General features: G+C 38.0%; 1 protein-coding gene across 1 annotated transcript in view; it reads left to right on the plus strand.

The window, feature by feature from the left end:
- Positions 1-18,130: 18,130 nt before the first annotated feature.
- Positions 18,131-22,266, plus strand: part of LOC126252966 (BRISC and BRCA1-A complex member 2-like) — a 60,008-nt gene continuing 55,872 nt past the window's right edge. The window contains exon 1 of the mRNA XM_049953986.1: positions 18,131-18,397. Within this exon, the coding sequence (XP_049809943.1) occupies positions 18,322-18,397 (76 nt within the window). The 5' untranslated portion in view covers positions 18,131-18,321. The remainder of the gene's footprint in view (positions 18,398-22,266) is intronic.

Raw genomic sequence — 22,266 nt, forward strand, 5'->3', positions numbered from 1 at the left:
TATGTAGGGAGTAAGTGGGACTAGTACAGACAGTTTTTGTATTTCACGATTTATCGCGAAACAGTTTGAGGCAGATTTTTAAGATTTAATGTATTTAGATTAACCAGTTTTCATACTAAAAGAATTATTAAAGTGATTTTATGTTTCTTCAATAGTTTGATCTGCAAATGGAAAAATCTAAACAAATGCAATCTGTCCACATTTACCCCATTTTAAAGCGTTGCCATTAACTGAAATGTCATGGGGTAAAAGTATACACCGTTTTTTATACATAAATAAGTTTTCCCAAAACAAAAAGGTTATTTAATTAAAACTATTTTGTGTCCACTTTTATCATCCCCATTCCCCCCTACTTAAACAAAAGTTTCATAAAGATAAAACTTCGGATACTGTGATCTAGTTTTTGTGGAAAGGGTGAAAAATATCATAAAAGTAAATAATTTTCATTTCAACATTAATTTGTATTTTTCAATTACATTAGAAATTTGAAAACAAAATAATTTTTGTCAGCTTCTGTCGAACAGAACAGTTTTTTCCATTGACCCTATTTGTTACATGTTTTGCATTTGCTCTTAATCTAACTCCAATATGTATTGACGCAATATCTTTAATAAGTTTTGTTTCGTGCAATCCTCTAGGTCAAATGCAGCATTTACAGAATGTGAATTAGGTCCAAAAATAATAAATTAGAGGCCATGTATCGTTAACGTCGATAAGCAGCAGAATTTTGGATAATATATTGTGTTAAAACATTGTGAATTACCTTGAAGAAAACTGTCTATTGACACACATTCAGAATGAGTTTAGAAAACATCGTTCCTGTGAAACACAACTAGCTCTGAATTCACATGAAATGTTGAGTGCTATTGACAAGGGATTTCAGATCGATTCCGTATTTCTGGATTTCTGGAAGGCTTTTTACACTGTACCACAAAAGCAGCTTGTAGTGAAATTGTGTGCTTATGGAATATCGTCTCAGTTATGTGACTGGATTTCTGATTTCCTGTCACAGAGGTCACAGTTCGTAGTAATTGACAGAAAGTCATCGAGTAAAACAGAAGTGATTTCTGGCGTTCCCCAATGTAATGTTATAGGCCCTTTGCTGTTCCTTAACTACATAAATGATTTGATAAACAATCTGAGTAGCCGTCATAGGTTGTTTGCAGATGACGCTGTCGTTTATCGACTAATAAAGACGTAACGAGATGAAAAAAATTGCAAAACGATTAGGAAAGATATCTGAATGGAGCGAAAATCGGAAGTTCACCCTAAATAACGAAAAGAGTGAGGTCATCCACATGAGTTGCTAAAAGAAATTCGTTAAACTTCAGTTACACAATAAATCAGTCTAATCTAAAACCTGTAAATTCAACTAAATACCTTGGTGTTACAATTACGAACAACTTACGCAAATTGGAAGGAACACATAGAAAATGTTGTGGAGAAGGGTAACCAAAGACTGTGTTTTATTGGCGGGACACTTAGAAAACGTAACAGATCTACTAAGGAGACTGCTTATACTACGCTTGTCCATCCTCTTTTAGAATACTGCTGCATGGTGTGGGATCCTTACCATATAGGACTGATGGAATACATCGAAAAACTTCAAAGAAGGACAGCACTTTTTGTATTATCGCGAAATTTGGGAGCGAGTTTCACAGAAATGATTTGGGCTGGACATCATTTAAAGAAATGCGTTTTTCGTTGAGATGGAATCTTCTCACGAAATTCCAATCACCAACTTTCTCCTCCAAATGCGAAAATATTTTGTTGACACCGACGTTCGCAGTTCGTGGTCGTGCGGTAGTGCTCTCGCTTCCCACACCCGGGTTCGATTCCCGGCGGGGTCAGGGATTTTCTCTGCCTTGTGATGACTGGGTGTTGTGTGATGTCCTTAGGTTAGTTAGGTTTAAGTAGTTCTAAGTTCTAGGGGACTGATGACCATAGATGTTAAGTCTCATAGTGCTCAGAGCCATTTGAACCATTTGTTGACACCGACCTAACTAGGGAGAAACGATGACCACGATAAAATAAGGGAAATCAGACCTTGTACGGAAAGATATAGGTGTTTGTTCTTTCCATGTGCTATACGAGATTGGAATAATAGAGAATTGTGCAGCTGGTTTGATGAACCCTTAAATGTGATTTGCAGAGTATCCATGTAGATGTAGATGTAGATTAATAGGAAAATGGTGAGACACTGAATTTACGAACTGGGAATAAACCTTACTCAAATCTTCCACATTTGCAAACATACAAAACTTCTTTTCATAATAAACACTATTTTTGTAAACTGCTTTAGAAGCAAACTTAAGTGCTCCCCTAGAAACCTGCTGAGTAAAAGCAGTTGGGTCAGACAAAGGCTTCTTACAATATGTGTGGTCACCTACTTTGTCATTATCAAAAATTAACAAACTAGCACACTCACAACACTTCAAACCTTTTAACATTTTTTGACTACAAATCCTTCTGTGTAATACAATATATTATTAACATAATTACTGAGGTTTACGTCATTCAGTCTGTGGGGCGGCAGGTGGAATTATTTGTTGTTATAAGATGGATGTTTTGTTCATCCTGGCCGATGCACCAATTGTGGTGCAGCTGGTGGATTTAATTGTTGTTATTTAAATGTAGAATGTAATGTAGAAAAGATGCATTTTCAGGCCAATGCACCATACGTGGGGTGGCGGGTAGAATTATTTGCTATATTAAATGTATTGTAATGTAGATGCATTTCCAGGCCGATGCATCATATGTGGGGCGGCGGGTGGAATAATTTGCTATATTTAAATGTTCCTCTCATTTATTTAATGCTGTTGTTTGCCGCTCTCAACACTGGATCTCTAACTACTATATTGGCAACCAGAAAGTGATTAGCAAAACGTGAAGCCTGTAATTAGAATTCCTAGTGCCCACTTCATCTGAGAAATACACTTATAACTACAGCTTATAGCTCTGAGGAATTAGGAGATTGTCTGGGATTCATAATCAAAAACGATTCTGTCTAAAATGTTCACTATATTCTGAAAGTCACAGACCAAAAAAGATTCCACACAATCCAACTACCAGAGCAATTCAGAGTCTAATGCGCTGATGCAACTATAATTGTTCAAATTAAATGTTTAAGTGAATGCTCGCCATAATTTGATGATAATGTTCATCAAACACCACGCTAAATAATGGTAGAATGTTTGTCCCGTGGCGGCACGTGAAAATACGACATAAGCAAACTGAAGATAGATCATTAAAGTCATCCCAGAATTAACACTTCAGTCGAAAACGATTTCATGATTACACATACCCCGAGTAACTTATTACGGCATCCGAGGCTGTTTATAGCAATGATACCATTTCCAATAAAACAACAACTTTGTACTTATAATATTACCAGGGTTCTATACATACTTGTTACTCAAATACATTTATATCTTAATTATGTCATACTTCTCTATTGTTTGTCACTATTAGGTTTGTTACATTAGGTATTTTCTTCACTAATCGGTGGATAGAATGGTTACAGAACTCATGGCTGGATAGCCATGATGGAAAATTTTCGTATTGGAAAGAAGAGGTCGAAATTTCAGGTGGATAGGAAAGATGAAGAGAGAGTGAAATCTGAAATGTGAAAGAAGATCTCACACAGCTGGGACTGCACAGCTGCCACACTGTGTAGAGGTTAAAGAACAACCTCCTCCCTACAGAATTCATTAGTTTATTAAAATTTTCATATTGGAAAGAAGGGGTCAACATTTTTGTAGACAGGAAAGATGGAGAATGAGTGAGACCTGAAATGGAAAGAAGATCTCACACAGCTGGGACTGCACAGCTGCCACACTGTGTAGAGGTTACAGAACAACCTCCTCCCTACAGAATTCATTTGTTTATTATTGTCGTGATATCCATAACGGAAAATTTTAGTATTTGAGAGTAAGAGCCGAAATTTTGGTGGATAGTAAAGATGAAGAATGAGTGAGAACTGAAAAGGAAAGAAGATCTCACACAACTGGGACTGCACAGCTGCCACACTGTGTAGAGGTTACAGAACAACCTCCTCCCTACAGAATTCATCCACTACCTATGAACTTCTTTAGGTCGATCACGTTCCCGAGACCTAATATCTTTTTACTCTTAGGGTACTCTAGCCTATTTGCATTGGCATGTGGTTTTCCTATGATCCTGAAAGGTCCTTGGTATACGAACATGAATTTCTTTGTTTCTGCATTTATTTTCTTTGATTTTTCCTTGGTTTTGACAAGGACTAACTGACCTATTTCAAAACTGGTGGGTACAGCTTTTGCGTCATGACGCTTCTTCCTTTCCAATGCTCTTTTTCTTATATTTGCCCTAGCCATTAACTTCTTCTCGTCTGTGGATATTTGTGTTAGAATAGGAAATTCTACAATATCTGCAATCACATTGTGCGGTTCTTGGCCAAACATCAATTCGCACGGCGCAAAACCAGTTGTATCATGCCTTAAGTTGTTAATTGCATTCTCAAAATAGTTCATGTGCTCTGCCCAACATGAGTGTTTCCGAGCACAATAAGTCCTGCAAAGCCTATTCAATTCGTAATACGTTCACTCATATTTCCTTTGGGGAAATACGCAGATATTTTCAGATGTTTCACTCCGGCCTTATCCAGACATTCTTTAAATCTATCAGAAGTAAATTGAGGCCCATTGTCTGACAGCAAATTCTTCGGAACGCCAACGTTCACGAAGAAATCTTTTTCCAACTTTGCTACCAACGTTTTTGCATTTGCTCTTTTAATTGGGTATAGCTTAACATATTTACTAAATCCATCCACAACAACAAAAACATGGGTGCAACCACCTCTCGAAGCAGGAAGAGGGCCAAACAAATCACAAGCCAGTAATTCTAGGGTTTCAGTTGGCTCTACTGAATGCCATAGCAAAAATATTTCTACTATTTAACAAATCAAAAAGTTTGTCAACTTTTCTGATAAAGGAAACAGTCGTAGCTGACCCTTGAAAATCTGTATGTTGATGTGACTCAAGAAATTCAATAGCATCAGGTACACTTGAACTCAGAGTTTGAGCAGAAAGAGAGACATTCATCTTATTGTGGAGCTTAACATTCTGGTTGGTGACTGAATTAGCAAACTTCAAGCCTTCACTCTCCTGTAGTCAATTTAATTAAACTATGTAGCTCCACTGTACTTCAGCATCAACTCTCTGCAAAATCTGATTGTCAGCCAAAGTATTTCTTTGTTAATTTAAGCATGTGGCAAGAGTCCAAAACTACATAAACATTGTATTCAGCTGAATGGTGCTTAAAATACGAAATAATATTATCAGGTTCACAGTTGCAGCCCATCTTTTTCAAAGCTTGCAGGTTTACAACTGGGTCATCACAATTAATGAACCGTACAACTACACCAACTTCACGTAATTTTAGGAGGCATGTATGGATTAATTCAGCTAAAAGTTAAGCTTGAATACTACTTATAAAAGATATGCAACAGAACATTAAAATTTTTTCCTGTAGGAAACAATTTGGAATACTAATGCTTCTCTAGCTAGTTCACTCGAATCTACTGGCTTAATGTCACTAAAATTTACATAACCACTGTTAACTTTTCTACTATTGTCAAAAATTAAAGCATATTCTTTTAAGTAGGGTGTTTCTTTACATTTTCTTTTAAGAAACTGAACACTTCACTGATGAAACCAAGCTCACAGTTGACAGATGAGATCCAAGATCTCATGCAGTTTGGATGGGATAATCTAAATAATGGCCTAACATATCTACATGGTTTAGGTGATAAAAAATTTAGTGTCAGAGTGAACTCTTTTATAATATCTGTGTGTCTTCGATCATGTTTGACACACATGGAGTTTTTCAATTTGTTATCGATGAAGTGCAGAGGAAAACCACTAAAATTAAATTTTTAATGATTCTCTACCTCACTGTTCAGGTGTCCTTTTTTTAAGTTCATTTTGTGTCGTCGGCCTACAGCCATTTGCAATCTTCTTTTCCAGTTGTACACATGCGTGATTTATTTCCTGCAAGAAATGAGGTCATTGTACTTTTGCATACATCACAGCAGTTCATAATTATAAAACCATCATAAGCAAGCTTAAAACAATAATTATAAATATAGGCCTATTGTAGTTTATTTTCTTTAGGCCTACAAATTATACAATTATAATTCAAGTCTTGTAATATATCCCACTTACTTGAGTACTAGCAGGTTTTTTACGAACCAACTGTCGGCTTGCAGTTTTCGTTTTCTGCATATGTTTAGGAAAATCAAAGACAGATGGGATGGCATCTTCTTTAACAGTCTTAATGATGCTCCTGGCCTCACTTGATAGCAGTTTTCGCTAAAGTGTCTGCTGCATATCGTACTGTATGCAGTAAGTGACCACTTGTCTCTATGAATTGTTTGCACCCATAATTTCAGTATTTCCAAACGAGAAAAAGGAAACCTGCATAAAGAAGAGGCAAATGCAGAACTGAATCCTAGAAATATCCAGTGCAGTAGTGCGATTTATACATGAAACACAGTGTGAAGAAACACTACTTCTGAACAAAAGTATAAATTACCAATGAGTGTGTGATACATAGGAGTGTACAACTACTCGATAACTCGATTCAATCGAGTCGACTGACGAAAGACACGAACAAATAGCGTGCGGGCTGACTGAGGCGTGGGTGGCAATGCGGGCGTCCCTGCAAGAGGGGGCACACGCCCTGTGCGCCCCCCCCCCATATGTAATCGCCATTGCATCAGACCACAGTGAAGCAGGAACGTAATGGAATGTCAAACTACCTAATCAAGCAGGTGGCAGCAGAGATAAATATACCACTGTTGGGTATTGCCAACTGTTAATTTAAAAGGTATATTTCTTGATCAACTTAAATTAATTATGTAGTACCTGTATACAAAAAGGGAAAAGTTGATGATCCTAATAATTACAGACCAGTATCTCTAGTATTAGACTCCTTCAAAATATTAGAAATGCTCGTGTCCAACAAACCAACTGCTTCTCTGGTAAAGCATAATGTGCTAACTGGATAGCCGAAAGGGAAATCAATGAAAACAGCAACTGAGTCATTTATAGAATTTATTGTACAGGTCTTAGGCACCAGATGATAGTGTCTGGGGTTTCACTTGACTTATCCAAAGCATTTGATAGAGAATACTGGTATACGTAGACAAGTAGCAGACTGGACAACATCATAGCTCAGTAACAGGAGGCAATACGAAACCATTAAGAACTTAAACAGATCAGAAGTTAGAAGCATTAAGTATAGTGTACCTCAGGGATCTGTTATGGGACCTATCGTCTTAAATTTATTTGTAAATAATGTACAAACGTATGAAAATGAAAATAAGATATTGTATGCAGATGATATAACTGTGCTAAATCTTTCCAACTCTGAAGCAGTCAATAAATTTTTCCTGAGTTTGTGACCACATTCTCAATATGTATAGTTTTACCCATTAACAATGTGGTCACAAGCCCAGAAAAATTTTATTGACTGTGACAATGGCCATGGAAACATACTTTTATATTTAACTTCGAAGCACTTGAGAATATCACTTTCATATTAGTCAATAATACAGCACATTGGCTTATGGACAATGAGTTAATTGTTAATCTGAAAAAGTTATGTACATGGTTTTCAACACTAAACAAAAGGAAGAAAGCAGATCAAACAATGGAAAATCCAGGATGGAATGTAACAATATTATGAAAAGGAAACTTGATACTCACCATATACCGGAGTTGCTCAGTTGCAAATAGGCACAACAAAAAGACTGTCACAAATAAAGTTTTTAGTCAGCAAGGCCTTTATCAAAAATAGATGTCACACAAACACACACTCTCTCTCTCTCTCAGTCTCAGGCAACTGAAATCACACTGTAGTGTGGCTTTCCAGTTTGCAAAGCACTATGAATCATAAGTAACACTGGTGCTTCATCTACACCTGCTGACATTTTACATTTGAAGCTTTTAATCATCTTTACTAGTTCATGTTCACTAATTGGTACTTACCTCATGCAATATGCACGCCTACAATGTTTAAGTTGTTGTGATTTCTGAAATTCAAGCTTAGTGTTTGGGGAACATTTATAAGGCAGGTATTTATATAATTTGGCAGGTATTTTTTGCAATTTTGACGTTATAAGAGTTTATAAGTGTGATTTACTGCTGTTCATGTCTCTTTCCCATTCCACTTTTTACAATTTCCTGTATAGTTTTTGATCAAATGCCTGAAGATTTTAATAAGCTATCTTAGTTCACAATTTTGCTTTTACTATTGCATTTTAACGTATTTTGTTATAAGTCTTCACATATTCTATTAAATGAGGATTTTTTTCATTTGGGAACTTATCCTTTTTAGGGTCCTACAAGAATTCATAATCCCTGATGTAATCCAGGTACTAAAATTAGTGACCACGATGTGAATGGATTCTGCTCAATATCTTTGGAAAGCACATTTCTAAATTGGTCAGGGAGTCAGAAGAGAAAAAACTGTGAGCATTGTTAACACCTCAATGTGAATGCACTTCTAACTAGCCCCATTATGTAGACAATTTATAAAACTAGCACTATTTTCTGCAGAGAAATTTCTTATTTAAGTCAGATGTACACATATTTATTTCAGAAGTATAGCTGTAATTGTAAAGATGAGAACATGCTAATCATATATCCCTAAACCAGAATTAGTAATAATTTCTATGTCTGTGGGGACCACATTTCAAAATATGACTGTAATACTTTCCATTCTGTTATTCTTGTGGTCCTACTGATAAGAGAAAATATGTTGAAACTGTGCAATACATTAAGAAATTGCTCCTTTGATGCAGATTCATTCTCAAGATTTATATATAAGTCTCTGCTGTCATTTATAGTAACTTTTCCAGAAATACATTATGTCCAGTAGAGTCTCAGATTTGTTAGTGGATGGTTGTATGTCCATACTAGATGATTTCTATACTCATATAATTATTACTTTAGCCAGTTCTCTGTGCAACTGAACAATAGCAGCTTCCAATACTCAACGCTTCTAACCTTACATTTTCTTGTATATTATACAGGGTGGAGCAGAGGAAATGCATGTTTTTCACTATTGAATGACTGAGACACAGTATACTGAATCTTTTTGACTATGGTATATTTTATAAATATTGGTGAATATTGTTGTGTGCTTCGGCTATTGTAAATTAAGATGGATGTAACCTAAGGTCATAATATATTCATATGTTGCCATTAGCTCAGTAACAGAATGACTGTTAAGTAAAATTTCTTCAAACTTAATGCATCCCAAATAAATTTTCTGTTGCACTATTATTTAAATACACACATGAGACTAGTTACCTTCAATACTTAAATATTCACACACAGCTATTAGTAAGTGGAATAATCAGAGGTATCACTTCTTATCCTTAATTAAATATAAATGAATTAGAGATTTCACACACATGCCACCTTTTTTGACTTTATAATGAAAATAATTTTTATCAGAAAATGCACACAACATTATTGAATGCACAATATTATCACTTCACTTCTTAATTTATTTTACTCTTTTTACGTTTTTTGCTTGAAGTGAAGATCAGTAGGCAAGCAGTATGCTGAAAAACGGTTAATTAGTGTTTCTTGTAATCTCAGGAAAATTTCTGTCTTCTCAACTAATGAGAAATTCAGAAAAATTTGATTTAATCTCGTGAGTATCGCGTTGGCACTTTAAGAAAAAAATGTAGTAAAGAAATATCTATAACATTTATAAACTAGAAATTTGGGACTGCTGTTAGGAAATAAAAGCAGAAATGTTAAATTAAACAATTATTTTTAAATGAAGTAAATAACTTGTACAGAAATCTAACATTTTGTGTATAATTCTCACAGTTTTGAACATAAGAAAGAATTGTGCCGTATTTCGCCGACATACTTGGAAATTTCAATAATATTAGCTCAACTTTGGAGCAAAAGAATAAAGCATTCATAATAAGGTCATATTAGTACTTTCAATTGGCTATGATAATAGAATGATTGAATAAATTCCCCGCAGGAATACAAGTTTAGTTCATTTGAACAAAATGGAAGAAAATAGGAGTCTGATAGTGTAAGATGCTGTTGGAAAGGTGCACGATTAAAGAAGAGAAAGAAAAGATGAGAGCGCATTCTTATATAGCTCAAAATACAGATGATAATGATACGCCGCTCTCATTATCTTGGGTGTACATATTCGCTGACTTGCAGTGCAGTTCATTGACTCAGTGGTTAAATTATGTCTTTAAACCTTAACATTCCGATGGAAAAAGAAAATGGTATTATCTTACGTCTTGGGCAGGACATAATATTTTAATGGGTTGATAAAAATAATAAAAACAAGCATAAACTGATAGATTTTTAATGCAATTTCGAATGTTACATACTTTTTTTATTTTCGAAAAATAATGTCTTGGAGGTGTCATCCTTGCTGGATACGAATTTGGATCCTGTCCCAAAAATTACACATGGCTCACTCCAAAATTTCATTTGGCACAGTTTCAGTTTCCTGACGAATTCTTCAGGTCATCGATTGTGCGAGGGTTGTTCATGTGCACTTTTGATTTTAAATATCCCCACAAAAAAAAGTCGCATATCGACAAATCGGATGAGCGAGGGGGCCAGTAAACATCACCATATCTCAAAATAACATGTCCTATGAACATTTGTCGAACCTCTTGCATGGATGCTCTCCTGCAGAAAACATATTTCTCTCAAGTTCACTTGACGCCTTTCAAATTTTGGACGGAGAAAGTTGTTTAAGATTTTAACGTAGCGCGCTAATGACACAGCAAATGCAGTTCCTTCCTCTGCAAAAAAGTAGGATCCAACGATCCCCATCTTTGAAATGCAGCACCACAGTGTTACTTTTAAACTGTGGAGAGGTCTTTGGTGTAATTCATGTGGGTTCTCTGGCGCCCAATACCGACAATTTTGAACATTGACGTAACTGTCTACATGAAGACGTGCTTCATCACTCATAAAGACTGCAGCATATGTACCTTTCGGAAGAATTTCATCCATTACGCAACAAAACCAGTTGGTTTCTTTTTCATCACAGATCTAGGACTTCTAAATGCTGCAACCCATCAGAGTACAGTATTTCGATCAGCAACTGCGCCTTGATGGACAACTCTAAAATTTTGACTGCAAAGACTACGAAATCATTGTTTCTAAAATATTGCTCGACAATGAACACATGATGTTCTACGCTCCAACACTCCATAGCGACTGAAACTGCATTGTATGGGCAGCCTGCTAACATTCATTCAAGGTCAACACCCCTTTCGTCGCTGCATACTAGCAGTTCAAAAAAACATGCGTTTCCTCTCCTCCACCCTGTACTTTGGATTTAATAAGAATAATAACTCTCCCACTTTTGGCATCCTTCCTATAGAACTGACTTGCCAAATTGCGATGATGATTCATATCATCACGTATTAAGAGCAAGGTGTCTGAGCAAACTTCAAACCTGATCATGCAATTGTAGATGATGTCAGGTGCAGTGCTCAGAAGCTACCTGAGACTAGTACAAAAATCATGTCCTCTTTTGAACCTTGGTTGAAGCATACAGTTAAATGTGTCAATACAGAGCTTCATGAATAATTATTAAGAGCTGCATTCACAGTGGATGTGACTGACACATTATCCTTCAGTCTGTCATTTCATATGTTGCATAGTTTGCCTCTAAGTGTTTCAGGTTAGGAGATATTTGCATGACCGTTTACCAGAAGCAGTCAGTGTGACCAAGAGAATAACTTTCATGCCCCACTGATTTCCGGAGTGTCCTCTAGCCGTTTTCAGCATAAATTCTCTCTCTAAAGACAGCAGTATTGAATAAATATAGTTACAGTAGAAACAGCTACTAGAACAATAAAATACTGCAGCTTGTACAAAGATATGAATCTTAAAGCATACTTAACTAGTATCTTCCTTCAAGAAGTATGATAAATATAGAGGCTGAAATTAAATACTTGTAAATAAAAATGAAAAGGCAAGAGGAATGTTGACATATGTTTTGTACTTAGGGGGGCAGCACTTGGAAATAATTGAAATCCAATAAATACATATTGATAAATCCAGGATCATATCATACATAACAACAAAGTTAAAAATCTGCTCTACAGCTATAGGAAAGTAAGAATAGATACATCTACAAAAACACTGAGTTAAGCACCAAGCCCTTAACTTACTTACTTACTTACTTACTTACTCCTTGGCACTACAGCCCGTATTGGGCCTTGGCCTCCTGGACAATATCCACCCACTCTTCTCCGCTGGCTGCCTTGGCTCTCAATCTTCTAACTCCTATTCTTCACAAGTCCTCCTCCACGTTGTCTAGCCATCTGGTCCTTGTTCTGCCTCTTATTCGGCATCCATCTGGATTTCCTTTTATATAAAACACATTCTCCTAAATTGTGCTGTACAGATATCTGTACACCACAAGAACTCCATACTGCTAGATCATCTTGTCGGAGGAGGAATCCATGTAACAGAGAATAGTGCCCTATTTGGAGGCACATTAAGAGTACTTGCTCCTGCTATTGCTATCAGAAGGGGGAATGCTATGGCCATATTGTTTGTTACACCAATCACAGCTTGTTGTTCCTCATCCCTAACCACTCCTCCTTCCACAGATGCATGATCCTGTGTCTCATCAGCAAGTTAACTGCAAGTACAGAGGCGCACATAGGGAAATTGTATGTTCAAAGCAGGCATTCTTAGCTGCTCATCTGCTGCTTCATTACCATTCATTCCCACATGCCCTGATACCCTGCACAAGACACCTCATTGCCCCACCTCTGTAAGTGGGAAATGATGATGCTGATTATTTTTCTGTTGGGTAAACGTTATGGATAGCCTCAATTGCACCTAGGAAGTTGGTGCAGCTGATGAATTCGGTAGCATGACTGCATTGAATCTATTCCAGTATCCTCAAGAATTCAGACAATTCATTATCATACACTGTGAATGTAGTATTAGGTAAGCAAATGTTGAGAGAAAATTCTGGAAATAACACAGCACAGCTAATGGAATTCCATTGGTTACACCCTTCAATGCAAACTACAACATGGTCACAGTGCTCAGTTAAAATTCTGTAAAACACCAATTTAAGAAGATAGTCTGAGGTATAATTCCTTTTGTACATTGATAAGTCTAAGATAATTCTTGGTCTCCATAGTAACCAAAGCAGTGAACAACTGCAGTCTCAAGGAAGCATAGAAATATGGTCTGCCACTAGATCCCACTTCACAAAAATGCTGAATGGGCTTATTGCTCGTAGACTATTTCTAAATAGTCACATAACTGGAGGATGAGCAATGGTGTGGAATGCTGGTGACTGTCGTGTCAAGAGTAAGCTGCATACATTAGAGTCTGCTGCTGGATGGCACATGGTGGCATACCCTTCTCAACACAGAGGCTGGGAATTGGATGGATCTGATATGCTCCTCTTGCCAACTGAATCCCCTTCTGCTGAACATCATCAATGGTAAGATGGCCTAGCTGACCTCTAAACTGTGCATCACGCAAACACTAGGTCTGCTCCTCATGAGCTGTGGCTGAGGTATTTTTAAATGTTCAATGTCTTTAGGCCTTTGGCCTTCATAGTTTTCAGGTGTGGTAACCATGTTAGCCTCTAATGAAATGTGAATAATACCATTAATCGCAATAGAAAACCGAGTAATGCTTAAAACATGCAGTATTCTGAGGGACACCATTTTATAGACATATTCAAATCGAAAGAGCTTCACAAACCCATTTTCTACGAAATGGTCTGCAAAGAAAAGACCATACGAATATGGATCTGCATCTTCAGAAGCTCCGTTTGTGGGACTGTTGTAGGCTGTTAAGCTTGCAAGTAGTGTTGATGGCCTTCTCGGTATCGAAGAAGATATCTAGGAGATGCTGTCGCCTTAGGAGGAAGACTGTTGGATTTCCATCTCCACCAGGGTGAAGTTGTCGAGGGTTGAACAGTACCTCCAAAGCCCACATTGAAAGGGACTAAGTAGTTCCTACAATTCTAAGACCCAAGTCAAACGCCGGTTGACCAAGCATTCTAGTGTGCTTCCTACATAGCTAATGAGAGCCATGCAGTCCTTCTCCGGTCTCAGAAGGTGTACTAAAATGACCTCTCTCCATGAGTCAGGTAAGTCGACAGTCAACTAAATTTTATTAAAAATCGATAGGAGGATTTTCTTTGCCTCCTGTTTGATGCAGTGTAGCATGCTGCACTGGATTTGATCCTTACTTGGTGCAGCCTCCTTGATCTCAAATAATTTGCAATCAAGCTCTGTGTTGTTAGAATGGAAATTCCAAACCTCTCTCTGCATTAATGCCCAATGGCAGTGGAAAGTTGGGTCCTTGCTTTCAGTGGCAGTGATTAACTTGCAGCACTCTGCCATTGCTAGTACCATAACTCCAGGTGTAGACTAGAGAGAGCTCTGCTTCAGAAAATCAGTTACAAGTCCTCTGACACATTTACTAGGTATGGCTTCATATACTTTGTACGAGCTATTGGAAATGATTTGGTGAGTCCAGAAACACTTGTCATAATGTCTTCCCATTCTCTTTGATTGTCCTTCATACCTTTGATTTCGTGGTCTGAAAGGCTGCAAGGTATGTAACAGCTGATTAGCGCTTTGACTCTTGCAAGGCCATATGCCTAACCCCAATGGGCAGAGTGGTCCACCCTGGGATATGTCATCTTTGAGGCTGGTCTGAGAACTTTAGGATAGAGGCGTCAGCAGCATGGTGAATGGTGCAATAATATGATCCACCCAGTTCTGGAAGCTATCTTGGCATTTGAAAACAGTCAGTTGGCTGTACAGTGCTCAGTTTGCCAAACATCTGCCATGGCAGCTTCCTTTCAGGGACTGATCTATCTGAGAGGCAGAGCCAGATAGTGAAGTGTCACTTGAAATCAAATCATCGACCACTTACCATCGAGCAGCATCTGTAAGGGGAGAACAGAAAGCAAGGTGTTTGGTGCAGAATGACGCTACTCCAGTGCTCAAGTGTTTGCTCCTGCCAGAATTAAGAATGCCTAATTCTTATGACACAATGAGGCTTTTCACAGCTCAATCCGTGATGCTGTTTGATACAGACCCCCATAGGAAATCATGTGCATAAAATCTCATGTTAGTAGTAATGGTTGAGGGAGTTGTGATATCAGGTCAGAAAGAACCTGTATCCAGAATGTTGTTGGGCAGCAGATACACTTTACAAAGTGTAACATGGAATGAAATGTGCACATTGACAGCAACTGAGAAATGGAAGTAGAGTGGTAAACACCATTTAAAATATGTTTCCTACAGAAACATGCACAAGTGTCTTTCCTGTACCAATAATTTCAAATCCCACACATGTGTTCTGAACCCATTCATGCTCCATTGTAGCACAGGAACAATTTACCATTGAGCTTCATGCCTTCTCCTTTCTTTGCCACTTCTAGGAGAACCTGCTTCAGAAGGGGAATAACTGAAAGGACTTGAGGGTTCATTTAAATATCCCTCAATGTGTATGATCGAGTCATCATCAAGTGAGTGTTTGTGTATCTTACGGTCAGCTTGCTTTGATTGTACCTTCTTGACTTTATGACTTGACTTGATGATACCAATTTAGACTGAGGCAGACTGTTTTTCGACCATTTCGCTTCCAATGCAGTAGGTATCTACATCAGCTGCTGAGGTGTTGCTTATCATTGGACTTTGTATCACACAGCAGCAGTTTGTTCCAAAATTTTACTTCTGCAGGTGCATTTGCAAGAGCATTTTTATATGTCAGAATCCATTGATGATATCTGTGTGGAAGCACTTACTTTTTCATTTTTCGTCATGCGCGCTGCAGCAAATGATGTTGTGAAGGTTGGGGGATGAAGAAATTTGTATACCTTCTCACTTCAGCTTTTGACATGTGCTTAATCACCTTCAGTTCCCAGATTTTCTTTTCTTCCTTGAAAGCTATACACTCTCTGCTCCATGCTGGATGTCGACCCAAGTAACTGACAAAGAAATCATGGGAGGTATATGTAGTTCCTTCAGTATGGGTGGCCATAGTACACTTAACCAAACATAGCCTCTGGCATGTGAAAAATCTCATGGAGTTAGGGATGTATGGTCTGACTTTTAGTTTTATAATCACAGCTTCAACGTAATCTGGCAAAACTGGCAAATGAACTAATAATGCAGGCCTAAACGATTCTCCATCTTCCAATGTTCCGTATACTTAACACATTACATTCCACGCTTCAGTGACCCTTTCGTCAGACCACTCCTCCTACCTCCACAGCGTCCATAAGCATTAAGTCACTGCCTGTTACTAGCCCATGACTATAGTTAAGGGTACAGTACAGTTCAATTACAATGGGATACTCACCCAACAGTTCTTACTTCAAGATGTTGGTGGCTTTCTGTGATGTTGCTCCTTCTATTAGTAACATTCCATTACATAGCCGCTTAATAGATTTCAGGGTTCCAGCCCTCCTGAGCTCTCTTTGTACAATGGGTGTTTTTAGGACCCAATGGACGACTTGAACCATTGGGAGTGCTTGTTTGAGTAGTTGTGGATGCCATAGTGTTCCCCTGAGCAGCTAACCCCACTTTCCTGATCAGGCCTATACAACTGAGGTGTGACAGGATCCCCAGATGTTGTTCACTAGCGACTGTTCCACCTCAGCAGCCATCCACCCATCAGCATGGGCCACAAAAAATTTTCAAATGTATGTGAAATCTTATGGGACTTAACTGCTAAGGTCATCAGTCCCTAAGCTTACACACTACTTAACCTAAATTATCCAAAGGACAAACACACACACCCATGCCCGAGGGAGGACTCGAACCTCCGCCGGGACCAGCCGCACAGAGCATGTGCCCTTTGAGGTTTTTTTTTGTTATAAAGGTTTGTACCATCATTGTGATCCATTCCCTGACAACCAATGTTCCACCACTTTGCCATGCAGTAGTCACTGAAGCGTGTCTAGAGCTTACGGTGACTGCGGACTGATGGCACTTACCACTCCCCAGCTCAATAAATGCAGGTTACCAAGCCCGTACTGTACCCAGCATACAAACGATGAGCTCCGTGAGGTGCTCACCATTTAGAACAGCCCGGGAACATGTGTGGCTTTATCGAAATGTCAAGGACAGAGCGAATGCTATCCACCCACAGTTTACAGACCACCAGGAAAAAATTTCTCGCCACCTACGGAGAGTTTTTAATAAGTTATTTTTCAAATGTGACGGGAGAATTATATGTGCACTGTGAGATGAATAAGCCACAGTCTAAGAAGGATGTGAATCATACAGGTAATCACAATTTTCTCTGTGGTGCTGATCCATTGACTGAAATGTATGTCTGATAACCGTTTCTTATAAATTCACTGAAGCGCCATTTTGGTTTCGGATGGAGAGAAGTATCTGGCCTGACCGATTTAAGATTGATTGCGGTTGTGTCATAGTTATTTGTATCCAGTTCACATCAAAACGGTTCAGACTTTTCTTGACGTAGTAGATGGACGACTAACAATTCGCTCTTGCAAATTTCATTTTTCAACTTAGCATCATTGTTGGAGACCCCGTAAAATAGATTGGGAATTCCTGCTATTCCTGGACTGCTCTCTATCCTGGCGCGCGTAGTTTCACCCCCTCTTCCGCTAGTTGGCTGTTGTGCTAGACCAGTACCGTTCGTGGAGGTTCGTCGTGTAATATCCGCTTTGATTTATTCTTTGTTAGTGAATGAAACCTACTTCTGATTATTTCCACGAGCAACAGCAATATACCAGACCACAACACAGAAACTAAGATTGCGGCAATCTTAGGCCAAGTTTTTCAGCGGTACCCTAATACGAATTATTTACAAACTTGTAGGTGGTCTTGATATTTCGTAATCCATTTCCTACAGGATGATTAGCAATAAATGTACAGCTAAAACGCTACGGTTATCGAACGCCAAAGAGGTTTCATCAGGCCGTAACACTAAAAAAAATTGTAGTTGTCTCCTTGCTGTCGAACGTATTTCAAAAACAGCTTTGACGTTAACCAGTAATGTTCAGTTTAGTTTTGAAATGTTGGCGATGCTTGTATCGGCTACATGAGGTAGTAAACAATGAGAGTGGTGTTGATTTGTTTAAAATGTGAAGTGGGGATGTATTATTGTGTGTGTAGATAAAGTGGACATAGTGAGAAAATGTATAGAGATAAGTGACTTTGAAAACTTCGTTTTCAGCACTATGTTGGTGTACTTTGACAACTGTGTTGGTGTACTGTGTTGACAATTGTATTAGTAAATTAAAATGGGTGAAAATATTCTGCAGCATTTCCACCCTGATATTCAGCCATTAATCAAAGTCGTACTCAGTGAAAAAGTTGGTAAGAGTTCTACAGAATTCCAAATGGATTTTAGTCCTCCGGTAGAAAATTACTATGTCGTTAACATATGTGAAGTGTCCTTTCTTTGTTTTTTGTGTAAAAATTTTTTCGCTCTGCACTCGTGCACAAAAGGGGAACGTCATGTCTGGTTGCATTCTGCGTTAAGGTCGTAACAGCTGCAATGCGCCGCCGGTAAAATCCCATAATCTTTTGATTGTAGGCTACATGACATTGCAGTAAATTTTACGATGAAGGCACATTCTGAAGTCTAGGATAGATTCACACGATCGTTTAAAAGAGTGGTTTCAAATATTTGCAACGAACGCAGACACACATTAAAACAAATAGCTACTTCTCTATTACTTTTAAGCGCGAATGGTGGTGATTGTTAGAATGTGTTAGAAAATATGATTAATTACTAGGAAGTTGCTTCCTGGACTGTGTGTGTGTGTGTGTAAGCTTACTAATTTGTCATCCTACACTTACCATTAAATGTTCTTATAGATAAACCGCCCTGCCACGAAGATAGTCCGCTTCGTATTGATAGTTAACTTCTGGTTGTATATAATTTTTTTTTTTTTCTTGTTTGGGGACGTAGGAATAATCTCCAACACTAAAATGAAATTGTCACTTTCCTCAGTTTCATTACAGTATTATTTATCCGAAATGAGCATCCGTGTAGTAACATCATTGCTGTGCTAGTCTTCAGTCTATTAAATTATGTGACATGTTGCAGTTGACGTACTGTGGTAATGTAGAATTTAGTTAGAAATTAAATAATAGTTCATTTTATATCTTATACACAGGACTTATTAACATGCTGCGTTTATATTGTAGCTATCCAGAAGCCTTCAAAAATTTTCCCATTGTTACATTGCACTTGCATTCAGGAGAATGACGGTTAAAATCCCTATCGAGCCATCCAGATTTAGATTTTCCTCGATTTCCATAAATCTTCCCAGCAAATGCCGGGGTGGTTTGTTTGAAAAGGGCACAACCAATTTCCTTCCCCATCCATTTGTAATCAAAGCTTGTGTTCAGTCCCTAATGACCAAAATGTTGATGGAATGTTAAGCTCGAATTTCCCTTCCTAACATAAAGAAAGGTTGATCTGTGTGGAGTGTTATAATTGTAGCAAGTTTTTCTAAATTAGAGTGAGCTTTCATGTTATAGCCTACCTTTCTCTTAAATTTGTTGTTGTTCTTGAATTTTGGAGTAATATAGGTTAAGGCATTTGAATTTCACTACATTTGCTACAGTTTAATATAGCTAGGCTAGTTAAAGGAGATAATACTTGCAGATTCCATGTCCATGGCAATGGTGCACGATAGACCCAAACTGTGAAGGTGCCATTCACAAAGCATGTCATTGTCCTCTTAGTCTGTTATTTTTATATACCAGCCATTGAGTAAATTTCAAAAGTTCGCTAACTACGCTAATTATAAAATTTCTTGAAATACTGAATCACTTGATACCAGGACATCAGCTTTTTTGTGTGTATCTAATGCTTCTAAATTCAAGATTAAACAGTTTGTTAGCATCCAGATGTGTCATTGTATGCAGTGATATAGGATTTTAGAAATATATGCCAGTTAATAGTGTTGTTATATTTTTGCGAGTACAATTTTTTAACGTAATCTCTTCACTATACTGTAATTAAGGAAACAAACTAATCTGCTTCTGTTGCTGATTCTTGTATTCTTTAAGGGTCAAGAAGAATGTTTGATGTGAGTCTTTGGCTTTCACTGGTGATGTAATGTGCTGTCATTTTATCTTTTCATGCCTGTATTCACAATTTTGTTGTTAGTTGAAGACACCACTAATAGGGGGGGGGGACCTAATTTCGTTGAAAGACAGATCTGTAGCTTAGCCTGTTTGAAAAGATTGCCAATAACGAAGTGTTTTAGTTGCCATGTTGTTTATGGTGTTTTCTTCATGCCCTCTGTCACTAGTCAAAGCTGATGACGCGTAGCAAACATTCCCTTACATCCTCCGTTAATGTTGGAAAAGCTGTTTCTAATTAACATTTTTGTTTTTCCTTTTGAATTTTTTATAAATCCAACATGATTTTTAGTTTCTTACGTAATGCACTACGATGAGCAGAATTTTCTGCATGTACCTATCCCTTTATGGAGATTCTCCTTCTTGTTCCATGTTTATGAACTCCACTGTGTAACACTGAGAAATCCTGGTGTGCTTTCAGAAAACACATACTTTCATAACTGCAGGTATATGTTTGGATTATTATTATAAATTCCTTGAAAATGTACTGATCTGGAACATTGTGTGACACTATTTGATTGTTCTCATCTGGAGTAGTAGTTCTTATCCTAACTACTATCCCCCAAAACACTTTGCCTTATTGCAGTATGCTATGCATAACTGCAGAAAAAACACTGTTCAGTTATACAGGAATTTTTAGGCATTCGTAGAATGTAATAGCACTGACATTATATGTCCTATAGCTGACTGATGATGTGCATAGCTTGCTCTTTCACTAGTAGAAGCACACACATAAACACCAAAGCCACTAAGTCTCGATAGTGCTCAGAGCCACCAAAGCCACGAGCATGTACATTTGGGTGTCTGTGGTGAATATTTGTTCTGCTACTAGAGAAAGAGCAACAGCTTGAAAGCTAATATAAATAGTTTTCTGCTGCATATTTCTATGTGTCACACATCAATCAGCCATAGTGGTTGCTTTTCCTTTATTTTAAGTATTATTCTAATCACAAATTTCCATTGTTATACATTGCTGACATTATTATGAGGGTAAGTCAATTATTATCCGCAAAGTAGTTATAAAATTTTATTGTAATCAAATAGGGAACTTAATAGAACATAATTTTTCGACATAGTCTTCTTGCGTTTCAATGCACTTGGTCCATCGTTGTACAAGCTTCCTGATGTCCTCATAAAAGAAGGTTCTCGGTTGAGCTGTGAGCCAGGAACGCACCGCTTCGTCCAAGGCAAATCGACGGCCCCTTAATGCCTGTTTGAATGGACCAAACGAGTGATAGAAGGGGCAAGATCGGGACTGTATGGAGGATGAGGCAGTACTTCAAATTTGAGTTTCTGGAGTGTTTCAGCAGTGTGAGCAACAGTATGTGGACGGACATTGTCGTGCAACAACACAACACCTTTTGACTGCAATCCTTGGTGTTTGATTCGAATTGCAGACTTTAGCCTGGCAGTAAGCATCTCACTGTAACTTACACTGTTTATTGTTGTGTCCCTTTCCCCATAATGTTCCAATACTGGATCTTGTGTGTCCCAAAAAAACTGTAAGCAGCAGTTTTCCTGCGGACGGTTGGGTCTTGAACTTTTTCTTGTACGGCGAATTTGGGTGTTTCCATTCCATACTCTGCCATTTACTCTCCAGCCCATAATGATGGAGCCATATTTCGTCACCAGTAATGGCCCTGTCTCAGAAGTTGTCCCCTTCGTTACCATAGCGATCCAAATGTTTTTTGGAGATGTCCAAGCATGTTTATGTATGCAACTGTGTCAGTTGTTTTGGGACCCATCTTGCACAAACTTTGTGAAACCCAAGTCTGTTGTGGATGATTTCATAGGCAGAACCATAACTAATTTGCAGACGATCTGCCACTTCGTCAATGGTTAATCGTCTGTCTAAGAGAATCATTTCATGTGAACACTCATGGTTTCTTCATTTGTGGTGGTAAATGGTCGTCAGGCTCCTTCGTCATGCGTAACACTTGTGCGACCATTTTGGAATTTTTCAATCCATTTGTAGACACTCTGTTGTGGCAAAACACTGTTCCCATACTGTACCGAAAGTCTTCGATGAATTTCGGCCTCTGATACGCCTTCCAATCACAAAAAACGGATAACTGAATGTTGCTGTT

This window comes from Schistocerca nitens, chromosome 1, assembly GCF_023898315.1.
Source record: "Schistocerca nitens isolate TAMUIC-IGC-003100 chromosome 1, iqSchNite1.1, whole genome shotgun sequence".
NCBI lineage: Eukaryota > Metazoa > Arthropoda > Insecta > Orthoptera > Acrididae > Schistocerca > Schistocerca nitens.